Genomic DNA, 12,784 nt, shown 5'->3' with positions numbered 1-12,784 from the left:
ACCGCGAAGGCCCAGGGCTCGTCCGTAATCGCAGGACTTCACGGATAGTGCATCTCCCTGCACAAGGATAACACCCCGCTACAGCTATCTCCCTTGATTTACGGACATAGGTATAGCCACGGTTCACCCCAAGTGTCGGACGCATCCCTGTCCCCGAATGAGGATAACCCACCAGATAACAGGACAGGTGATCCCAAGCTCTTGGGTGCAAAGTGCAGGATGACTCCAGAGTTCTCTAACGAGGACACCCGTTGAATACAAGAACAGAGTTCCCAAAGCATACACCAATGTTAACCCCGCATCTCCAACGAGGACACCCGTTGAATACAGGAGGAGGCCTTCAACCATCAGGCATACCCCTGGAGGCTTTCAAGCTTTTCACGGACATCCCCTTCCTTGACCGTCTCATGGAGGGAATTCTTCAAAGAATACCTGCAACAAATACGTTAGTAAAAACAATCTCCATTGTTCCTCTCCATGCAAGTTTTATCCTGAAGTCACCATTAAGGATACATAGACCAAGCACAGGACGTGTCCTAAGACACTGGGCGCGTCCCTACCTCTATGAACCCTGTATTGTCTCTTTAGAAACCGTTACACACAACATTGCAATACTGAGGGCGCGTCCTCAGCAAGACAGGCGCGTCCTCCAACTTCTATTGCCACAAAACCACAATTATCAAGTACTTTCAGCAAGACTGACGCGTCCACCACGATTGGGCGCGTCCTTCCCTAATCATGCACTCCCAAGCTTCACAATTACTAGACCATTAAACATCTCCTCAAAGGTAGGCGTGTCCTACGTGCCTGGACGCGTCCTAACCATCCACGATGCAATACCGGTTTTGACTGTACTTAATCCACATTTGACCCGAGTTAATCCAATGCCAAATTTTGGGTATAACGAATAGGAAGTACCTAAGAAGTTTGTTATCCATGGAAATTAGATGTGAGTCTAAAATAAAGTTATACTGGACTTTAGAGCAACAACAGCAAGAAATCTCTGAATTCTCTGCAAAATTCAAGAAATCGCACCTGAGATTTACAGTGGTATAGATCATTAAAAAAACTTCTTACTGTTCGACGAATCTGTAGTAGCATTTTATGTCCTTGGTCCCTCCTTGGTTATCTGATTCACATATGTCCTATGACTACGTGGCTTTAATTGCATTTTATTCTCCATATATTCATCAAGTGACCACTTTTTTTCACCATCTAAATATAATGCATTTCCTCGTATAATTCAAAAAATTGCACCAGCTAAAAATTTACCTAATTGCTTTTCTCAGATTTTACCACACACAAAAGATATGAAAAAGGAGGTTGTTAATTGCTTTTCTTAGATTTTACCAACAAGAAGAAAAATCAAGGCCAACAGTGTTTCTGGAAACGCATGTTCTAAAACTAGCGCATAATTTGGACAGTCAATATCTCTTTTCATTTGATGACCTTGTTTTAGTGACCGGCGGGGGAGATTCAGGTCAATTGGCACTGTACTCAACTTAAGTAAGTAATTTAGGAAGAATCCGCTCACAAATGATTGATTTGCAGGATTGAACTATAGGAATTGCAGTAAAAGTGCATGAGTTACAGACCTGAAATATAAAATAAGTTGATAATTTTATTTTTATTTAGCACTACTTAGAAATCTGTTGTATATAGCTAGTTAATAAAGGCACCATAACATATTGTCTAGATGATTTCTTCAAGTAACCAGAACAATAACGAATTGAAAAAAAAGTTATAAGCAAACCAATTAACCATATGCAACATACAGAAGAAGAATAGAAACACTAGTTATAACACAATATGTCACCAAACTTTCATAGAATTTAATTCAATATCAATGTACAAACAGTTGCTTAAAAACCAATTACATTTACAATTTGTTTTTGAAAAGGAAAAGGGCCTCGTTAAAACCCCATAAGAGCAAAACCCAATGGGAAAAAGCTCAAGGGGGAAAAAGAGTGCCCTACTTAGTACATGAATTCATCGTTTTACGTAGCCTAATAAGCAGATAGTTGGAGCCTCTTGTTGACTTTGTGAGTCCCCAATGCCATAAGCCTTTTCCGCAAACTTGACTTTCCCTTTGATTGTGCCTGGCACCTTGGCTGCTCCTTTACTGGTTTTTGGAAATCGATGACTTGAATCTTTTTTGTTTGCTTAGCCTCTCTAACTCGATTGTATGACTCGTGTAACTTTTTCCTGGAAGCTTCGAATCTTGAACTGTAATCTTCTTGCATCTTCTTATCTGCCACAGCTAGTTGATTCGTATAATCCAAACTCATCTTGTCCTCTCGCCACATAGGTTGGCAAGCTGGCTTGGACGCTACCAATCTGAAATCAATATCAGCATTCTTCTTGTTATCCACCATCTCAGGTCTATGCATATGATCCATTCCTGTCCTGTTCTTTGGCTGCAAGGGTTCGTGTGACTGATGCCTTTTGGCCTCCAATCGTATATCAGTATCAGCTTTCCTCTTGTTATCCACCACACCAAGCTCTTTTGTATGATTCAGGATCTTCATGCCCTTATGCCTTGAGGCTTCCAATTTCAAATCAAAATCAGCTTTCTTCTTGTTTTCTACCACAGCAAGTCGAGTCGTATTATACAGCTGCATCGTATCCTTTGACTGCATAGGTTGGCAAGTTGATTTGTGCGAGTCCTGCATCTTCTGTCTCGAGGCCTCCAATTTCAAATCAAAATCAGCCTTCCTCTTGTTTTCAACCCCAGCAAATCGCGTCGTATTATATAGCTCCTTCAACTCCAACTCCTTTCCTCTACCATGATTTCCATAAAGATGCTTAGCCTTCTTGTCCACCCCAGAATCTTGATCACACCTACAATCAATCCCAACTTCATTAACCGCAGTTGACTGTTCTTCTCCGCCTTCAAGTAACGGATCATCGAGAATACCATCCAACTTATAATTACACGTCTCATCGAAGTCGAAAGCAAAATCGTCAAGAGGAGGGCATGCCAACCCCTCCCACGAAAAATCATCACTATCACCATAGCCAAATTCCATATTCTCTCTCACTCTCTTACTCTCTCTCTCTCTCTCTCTCCCACTTTTCTCTTTTCTCTCTTCTCTCTCACTCTCTCTAATTTATGTGGAGTCTGAAAATACAATATGGAATTCTATTTCTCCGTCTGTTATGGTTTATATATGAGCGCAGTCACTTACATTATAATTACTTTGTTGTCACGTAATTGTGTATAACAACTTTCCTAGGATCTAGGAAGTGAAAGATTTTCTGGATATGCATGTAATGAATCTCTTAATGCCCAACTCACATTAAGTCGATCATTTAATTTTTCTAATTATCTTTTACCTTCAAATTAGTTGTATTATTTTATGAATCATAGTTGGATTTTAGTTAGTTTTCTATATTTTATTCATGTTTACTTTTATGTAATTTAAATAAAATTCAGATTTTGTCTCAACACTTTCTTCACTATCCTGTTCTAAGAATATTGGTAAATTTTTGTTTGGAATTTTATTTTCTAATTATTTTAAAAATCATAACTTTAAGTTTTTTAGTAATATTGTTTTTTTTAGTAATATTGTTTAATTATGAAAATTTTATTTTAAAATTTTAACATTATGTGAATTTAGTAACTTTTTCCACGACATGCAAGATTTTATCTCTACACATTTCTAATAACAATCCTATACTCAAATTACTGAATGGAGCACTTTCTAGTATCTTTTTTTTTATTATTTTAATGAAAATTATTTATATGTCATAAATTATTTATAAGTTACTTTTATTTTTATTATTATATTTTTAAAAACTCATAAGTCACTCATTATATCCTATATATAATTGGAATAAGGGAGATAATGTGGTTAGTGGTATGGTCGTCAAGGGTAGGGATGTAAATTCCTAAATACTATTAAATTAATTATTTAATTAATTCAGGTCGATTCCCCGCGAGTACAAAAAATTAACTTAATACTCCCTTCGTTTCATATTAGTAGTTCACTTTCAAAAAATAACACATATTAAGAAAATTTATTATTGTTTGGTTGTACTTAAATGAGTATAATATATGGTATAAAATTGATCTTGAAAATATAAATTAAAGATATGTGGAGTAAAGTTGATTTTGAAAATATAAAGTAGATTAAATTTTACATTGAAAGTTAAAATAGACAACTATTTTAAAATATTTTTTTTTCTGAAAATGGGTTACTAATATGAAACGGAAGGAGTAATATTCTTAGATTTATTTTTAATAAAATGATTAAAGTTTGATTATCAACCAATGATGCATTTTATTTTATCTATGACCACAAGCACACGGTGTCTATTGTTAGCAGAGAATGGCCAGCGGGTCGTATCCACAAGGAGACACATTTTATCAATTTCAATTCAATTATCATAGATTGTTTCAAGAACAACGAATATAAGAAAATATTAATTACTAAACTAATATCAATTAAATAGACTAATATAATATATAAAAAACCTAGGGCAATCAGGTTCACCATGTTCACACAATAACTCGCTTCTAAGTTAAAGCAATTAAAGTTGTCGCGTAACTATGTTGTCAATCCCTCTCAAGTATCAACACTCTCGAAACATGCTTACACAAATAATAATTTTTAGTAATTCAGTTAATCAGGTAATTAAAGCCGTGTTAATCTCTCTCGAGCATCAACGCCCTCAGAAATTCAATTGATGCTCTCACACTCAAATTCAATTATGCTAATCGTATGTGTGCCTCTAATAAGTATATCTCTCGATTATACTCATATTGCATAGAATCAATTCATGATATCGTCGACCGATTACATAAATCAATAATTAAAACATATCAATTAGAATTACACATAACCCATCAAACCACTGTGAAAATCATGCCAGAATTATGGTGCAAACATGGCTCCCCCTTAAGTTGTAGAAACAACTACTCACTAATAATTAAATAATTAAAACAACTAAAATAACAAAGAAACATGATTAAACTAATAAGAATACATAAAATATTTGGATAGGAAAATCTTAAATCCTCCCTGTCACATGGGAAAGTCGTGGTATCCCTCCATCTCTATCCAACCCTAGCTAGCCAAAATAAAAATGAAAGTAACATATGTCTCTATTGTATCTAATATAAAAACTAATTCTAATAATAAAATCTGATTTCTATTTCTAATAATAAAAATATTTTAATGAATTAAGCCAAATACAAATAGGTTTCCTAAATTGAATAAGATTCTTTAATTAAAATTTGTAGCTCTGTTTCTCCTCTGGGTAATTCTAGTTGGATTCTTCTTGTTGACCCACTTCTGAATAAAAGAGGATTCCATAAGTTTCGAGTGGACTTCGTTCAAATGGACTCTTGAAACTCGAGATATGCCCCAAACAATATAGTCAACTCGTGCAGCCCAATATATACAAATTTTCTTCTAATTTAACTCCAAATTAGCTCTTTAAGTCCAAATCCTTCCAAATATAGGAATCCTATCTTTTCTGCAATAAAATATTAAATAAATGTCGAGTTAATGCAAAATACAATTAAATATGATAATAAAATAAGATAGAATATATATATATATTCTATCAACCAATATCAATAAATATCTTAATATTGTTTTAGAAAAACTATATTAAAATTGAATATATATAAATTTTCAAAATTTTATATTTTAATTATAAAAACATTATTAAAAAGAAAACACATGCATCACATGTGGTTTAAGCTAGTAATACAAAATTACCCAAACACACATTTTAAGCTCCCAACTTATTACGTTAAATCATTTTAAGTCATAAATCACAATTTGAAATTAAGCCAAACCGACTCTTAAACAAAATTGACAACTTTTAAAGTATAAGTATTAAAATAATTTTTTCCACGACATGCAAGATTTTATATTTCATAAAACTTTTTGAGTGCGTTCTCCAAACATTTCTAAGAACAATACTATACTCAAATTATTGAATGGAGTATTTTCTACTCTGTTACTTCTTGACAAGAGTGATTCTGAAGATGAACATCAAGTGGAAAATGTTTGTTTTATGGTTTTCAAGAATTTAACAAAAAACGAGCTTAGGTAAATACCGATATCTATGTCATCGCTCCGACTTAATTTTGCTCTTAACTTTATAATAGTTTATTAAATTTAAATATTGAATAGGGATATACAAGAGACTGATCTTTTAAGGGTCATGAAGATGGAGGATATATAGAAATGGTTTTTCAAACATTTGAACTAGCTGCTGAAACAGAATGAATCAGTGAAGCATATATCTTTTAAAAATGGATGGTAATCTAATTCATTTCCTCGTGCTCTGTACGTACGTTTGAAGTATTTTTTTGAATATGTATATGTACTATTAATACATCATTAAAATATAAGAATATCCTTTTTATTCTAAGAATCGAACGTTCTCTCCTTTGATCTAGAATTTTTTAAATGGAATCTCGGTATTTATGTTCTTTGTATTTGGTTCCAAATTAATCTTGAACGACTTGAAGAATCTATTCATATCATCTCTCGGTACAATGGTCGTTTCAGTTTGCAGCAGGCGCAAACTTCTGGTTCATCTCTTAAGCAATATTAGCAAGCTGATAGAGCTAGCAATTGAATGAAATAGTCTTGGTGACCCTGTTATTCTTGGATACTATGATATGTTGTCTTTTGATGGGGCTCCGATTTGAGGAGTACTTTTTGGAGATTCATGTCATTAGGACAACTTCCTAACTCTAACACTATTGCTGCTTTAAAATCAGCTTAAAATAGATATGTCAATTTTAACTATAGTTTCATGTCATAAACTTAAATATGTGCTTTTAATTCTTAGAGCTCCTTCACCTATTTGTTTTCATATTTACTCTGGATTGCTGATTCTATACAAACTTCAGAATGTATAATCATTTAACTTCATATATTTATATAAATATATCTTGATCCTTGCAGTTTACTTAAAAGTAAGCCTGAAAGTTGGCGTGATGAGCCCTCTTTCGACCTTAGAGGAGTTGACGACACAAAGTATTCATTTACTCACCGGATCACTCATGCAATTAATTTTCAGAACTAAATAAATGAGCTTGTTGTTAAGCTGAGAGATCTTTTAGGAGAGAGCTTAGGTTGTGTTTATTTGGTGAGAATTGAATGAAAAATCATAAATAAATTTTTTGAAGAAAGAAAAATGTTTGAGTGAATTAATCGTGAATGAAGAAGACTAGATTTTCTATGATGAGTATTTGTAGGGAAAATGATAAAAAAAAAGTGGCATGGAACATTACTTTCAAAATATGTGGGGTAAAGTTCTAATTCAAATAATTTGAAATGGAATGGAAAAAAATGGCTAGCATTTAATCGATATAATTACACTTCGACAAAAGTTCGATAAATTAAATGTATACAACAGGAGAGGAATGAATTGTGAGAGTTACCATTTCAGAATGTTTAATATGGAATGTGTAGTTGTAGAAATGTGTGTTCGTGTGTGTATATAAATTAATTGGGATTAATAACTGATTAATCGTTGTTCAGTGACTCACTGTATTGATTTTACACTAATCGGGTTAAAAAACATTTTTTGTAAAATCAATTAGAAATTGAATAAATCGGTCAAAAATCGGTTAATCGGTCAAAAATCGGAATTAATCAGTCAAAATTTAGAAAATATATATATATAAATTATTTTATAATAACTTCAATTAGTTAACTTGTAAGTTTGCTATCTCTTATTTTAAAATTTTATTATAGAGTTACTTAAATCTATATTATGTATACAAAATAATTATATATATAGAAAATAATATTAAATTGATCCCGATTACTGATCCGATTAATCACTCCGATTAATCCCCGATTATCCGATTAATCCCTGTTCGGTACCTCCACCGATTAGTTCTGAATCCCGTCTTTTAGAACACTGGTTTTGAATGGTATTTGATTGGATTTATACGCTTGACTTGTCTTCAGCAGTGAAATGTGTGCTTTAGTTTGTGTGGAGAAGTGACTTATAAAAGAATTGTTTTAGGTTGTGTGGAGAAGTGACTTATAAAAAAATTATTGTTGGAGATTTTTTTTATTATTATTAATTTGGTGAGAGACGAACTCGCGATCCTTCATATCAATGCATTGGTCCTTAATACTGGACGGCTCGCACTCTCGTTGGAGATCCTTTTTGAGTGAATACAAAACTTATAATTATTTTGCTTAATATCATTCGAATACTTATAGATTATATATTTATATATATTTTATAGGATTTTATTCTCATATTTCTAGTATTTTGTATTTCATTGGATATTTATTAATTAGAGTTTGATGTTTTATTGCAGGAAACAAAGAATTCCTAAAGTTGGAAGAACTGGAGAATAATGACTCTAATTTGGAGATAAATCAGAACGAAATTCGGAATTGAAGAGCATCTCACACACAGTTGATTGTTAGGCCATAACTTGAGTTCTAGATGTTAGGATTGGGCGATTTTACAGCCCACACGAAGATAATAGAAAAATCTACAATTCAAAGGTGGCACATGTCGGGAAAAAACTATAGTACGATGACTAAATTAACACAATGAGGCAGTTATATAATGAATAACAAGAACAAGGCAAATCACTAATAACGAAAATAAGCCACGAAGGTTGAAAATATAAAATAATTAGATTCTGCTAAATAATATAAGACAAGAAAGAAAGCTTATCGTAATGAAGTTTTCACAACTGAGTCACCAATCCCTCAAGAGGAAGAGGCTGTTCTTGAAGAGATTATTTCTCCCACTTACTGTGTTCAGAGTCTGCAATAACCCTCCCAGGATAAAATAGCAACAGAACACCGGGCTCACCGCAGCGCGATGCTCAATGGAGATCAGACGTAAGTCTCCCGAAAAACCTATCTATGTATGTATGTATATTTTTCAGAGAAAGAGAGAGAGAAGGGAGATGATGAGGCTGCTAGGGTTTTCCAGATGTCTATCCCTCTTGTCATCAAACACATTTTTCTTTTTTTTAATCCCAAAAAAAACGTAACTTATTAGTTTTAATCAACATAAATATTTTACTTAAACCTTATTTCAATATGAATATTTTTTAGAATGTAACAGTTAGACATGCCCAATTTACCAAGCCCAGGCCCATAAATTATAGGCCCACTAACAAAGTCTAACACATAATATTTATATTAAAATATTATATTAAGTCAGTATTTATTTAATTAAAATAATAGTAAAATCCCTCGCCCAGGTCGCCTCGCGTACGAGAGACACCGAGACATTCGCCCAAATCACCCATTGACTTGACTCCACCCGAGTCGTGTCATGTCATGGTAAGGCGAGGCGAGGCGGCGGCGGTGCGCGCGTGTGTGTGCACGAGGCCCAGACAATACCCATGCATACCCACATGCCTTAGTAGTTGTGCACGACACTTGCATGTTATACAATATAAAGCCATCAACTCTCTTTTACCATATCAATATGGTACTTAAGTTTTTACAACTTAATCAACCACAAACCCATTTCAAGCTAGCCATTACAACTCCATTTATTTATGGATTCCACTAAGAAAATGTTTTAGATCCAAACATGAAAGTTTGAGTCCTCTTAGAAAGGAACAAACTTCCAACTATAAGTCATTTTTAAAAACCCAGCAAGAATTCATGGCCATGAATTTATATTCATGCCCATGAATCTCTGCTGTGTCCCAGAAAAAATTCATGGCCATGAATTTATATTCATGTCCATGAATCTCTGCTGTAACTCAAGTTGGTTCCATTTTCTAACAATCCCCCACAAATCCATACAAAAATACATATTTGATTTTATCATGACTTGTTTTTCAGAGTCGGTACCCTTCCGGGTTTGAACCTTCCTAAGTCCTCTACTTCGATGGCTACCAGATATAGATAGAATATTTCACCTTAAATCTTTATCCGTGTATTGTAACCACACTCCATAGATGACGAAAAGTCAAAGGCTATGGTCAGATCTACGGCTTTGAGACGTTATGGTCGTGTCTCTATCCTGTTCGTCGAATGCTTCGAGGAATAACCCTTTCCTCTAATTGCGACCTCACAATAATATTCGCTTAGATGGGCATCTCCAAAGATGTACTGCTACATCTCGTCTTACGACTTAACCCCATTCAGAGTTCTAAAAACTCTTGCTATACGAGCAGTTTCAGTACCTTTTGAGGTTTCAAGGGGATAAACTCAGATACATAAGTATCAATCTATAAATAGTAAAGGTACTACCGATTCATCCTTACAACTTATTATTACCACATTAAATACACTTCGAGGGATCTCCTCTCAGGTGTATTGGGTTGCCGCTATAGATGAACCATGATGGGTTATCAGTCTCATCCCCAACCTCGACTTAAGGACCACAGCATGCTCAAGCCCCTTAGTCAAATGATCAGCTATATTATCCTGAGTTCCTATGAACTCTATAGCAATAATCCTACCAGACACAAGACCCCTTATAGACTTAAGTCTAACTTGGATGTGTCTCTTTTTTTAGCATTATACTTAACACTTCTGACTTTGTCGATAGTTGTACGGCTATCATAATGAACAGAAATGGCAGGAAGCGGCTTGCTTACTACAGGTAACATACTCATGAGTCCATATAACCATTCAGCCTCCATCCCCGTGGCATCAAGTGCACACAACTCAGCCTCAAAAGTAGCCGATTAATCAAAGTCTGTCTAGAAGACTTCCAGGACACTGCTCCACCCGCAAGGGTAAACACATATGCAGTCACTCCATTGGAACCAGATTTCTTAGCTATCCAACTTGCATCAGACGGTGATAACCAGAACATTGAAGATGACAGAGACGATGATCAAACTCCTCCACCAAGTCCAAATCAACAAATTGCTGGATCGACACCATCCACGGGAGGAAGCAGCAGTTCAGGGGGAGCACCATGAAAGATGCGGAGTCTGGATAATATTTATGAAGCTACAAGTACGGTACTAACATCCTTTGATTATTCCTTATTTTGCTTAATGGCTGAATGTGATCCAGTTACATTTGAGGAAGCTTTTGAAGAAAGCAAATGGAACAAAGCCATGGATGAGGAAATTGGCGCAATCAAGAAAAATGATACATGGGAGCTCACAGATCTTCCAGAAGGACATAAAGCAATTGGCGTGAAGTGGGTCTACAAGACAAAGACAAATCAGGTTGGTGAAGTGGAAAAGCACAAGGCGAGGCTAGTGGCTAAAGGCTATAAGCAGCAATCTGGCATTGACTATGATGAGGTGTTTGCTCCAGTTGTATGAGTTGACACCATCAGACTTCTTACAGCAATTGCCGCTCAAAATCAATGGAAGATTTTTCAGATGGAAGTGAAGTCGGCATTTCTAAATGGTTATCTCGAAGAAGAAGTCTATATTGAGTAGCCTCCCGGATATGTTCAGAAAGGCCGGGAAAACAAAGTCTACAGACTGAAGAAAACCTTATATGCTTTGAAGCAAGCTTCGCGAGCATGTAATACAAGGGTTGATGAATATTTTCAGAGAAATGGCTTCGTGAAGAGTCCATACGAGCATGCCCTCATACAAAGACAAATTCAGGGGGAGATATTATAATCATGTGCTTGTACGTGGACGATATGATCTTTACTGGAAACAATCCTGGTATGTTTGATGATTTTAAGAAAGTTATGACTAACGAATTTGAGATGATAGATATTGGTCAAATGTCATACTTTCTTGGAGTCGAGGTGAAACAAAGCAAATATGGGATTTTTATGTCTCAGAAAAAATATGTGGAGCAAATTTTAAAGAAGTTCAGAATGGAGGAATGCAAGCCAGTGAGCATGCCAGCAGAAGCAAGCATAAAGCTCAGGATTGATTCAACGAGGGAGTCGGTAAATCCGACATTGTTCAAAAGTTTGGTTGGAAGTCTGAGGTACCTAACTTTCACTCGTCCAGATATTATGTATGCAGTTGGACTGGTTAGTAGGTACATGGAAAAGCCGAAGCAAGATCACTTCATGGTGGCTAAAAGGATTTTGAGGTACATAAAAGGTACACTTGATCATGGTTTATTTTACACGTATTCTCAAGATTCAAAATTAGTTGGCTACTCAGACAGTGATTATGGTGGTGACTTGGATGACGGGAAAAGGACTTCGGGATATTCTTTTCATATCGGTTCCGCGATATTTTCATGGTCATCAAAGAAGCAACAGACGGTTGCTCTCTCAACATGTGAGGCGGATATTGCAGCAGCATCATGCGCCTGTCAAGCTATGTGGTTAGGCTATATTTTGGGCGAGTTAAATCTTGTCAAGGAAGAACCGGTTACTATTTTTGTGGACAATAAATATGCTATATCACTAGCAAAAAATCCAGTGTCGCACAATCTGAGCAAGCAAATCAATATAAAATATCATTTTATTCGAGAACAGGTGAACGAGAAAATTGTGGAGCTAGTACACTGCAGGATAGAAGAAAATTTAGCGGATATTTTCTCTAAGTCGTTGAAGCTGGACGTGTTTCAGAAAATAAAAAAGAAGCTTGGAATGGAAAGTCAAGTTTGAGGGGGAGTGTTAGAATTCAAACTTGAAAATAATTAATACAATAAAATATGTTTTGATGTAACGTGCATGCATAGGAGAAGTAAGCTGTGCAGATTAACTCTCAAGAAATATGCAGACCAGGTTCCTGAAATCATGGATGTCTAGGTGGACAAGTATAAGCAGTAGCTAAGTCACAGCTAAGTAGTCAAGCAAAAGAAATAATTGCAGCAGCTTTGAAAATAACAATATACGTCCGTATAAATAAGGTGGGTTGGTTTGAAATTGG

General features: G+C 35.1%; 1 protein-coding gene across 1 annotated transcript; it reads left to right on the top strand.

The window, feature by feature from the left end:
• The first annotated feature begins 11,769 nt into the window (after positions 1 to 11,769).
• Positions 11,770 to 12,519, top strand: LOC141665646 (secreted RxLR effector protein 161-like). The gene has a single exon (XM_074471634.1). The coding sequence runs from the start codon at positions 11,770 to 11,772 to the stop codon at positions 12,517 to 12,519; it is 750 nt and encodes a 249-aa protein (XP_074327735.1).
• Positions 12,520 to 12,784: the final 265 nt, after the last annotated feature.

The sequence above is a fragment of the Apium graveolens genome, chromosome 6 (assembly GCF_009905375.1).
Source record: "Apium graveolens cultivar Ventura chromosome 6, ASM990537v1, whole genome shotgun sequence".
NCBI lineage: Eukaryota > Viridiplantae > Streptophyta > Magnoliopsida > Apiales > Apiaceae > Apium > Apium graveolens.
This window is presented reverse-complemented; position numbering and strand designations above follow the sequence as displayed.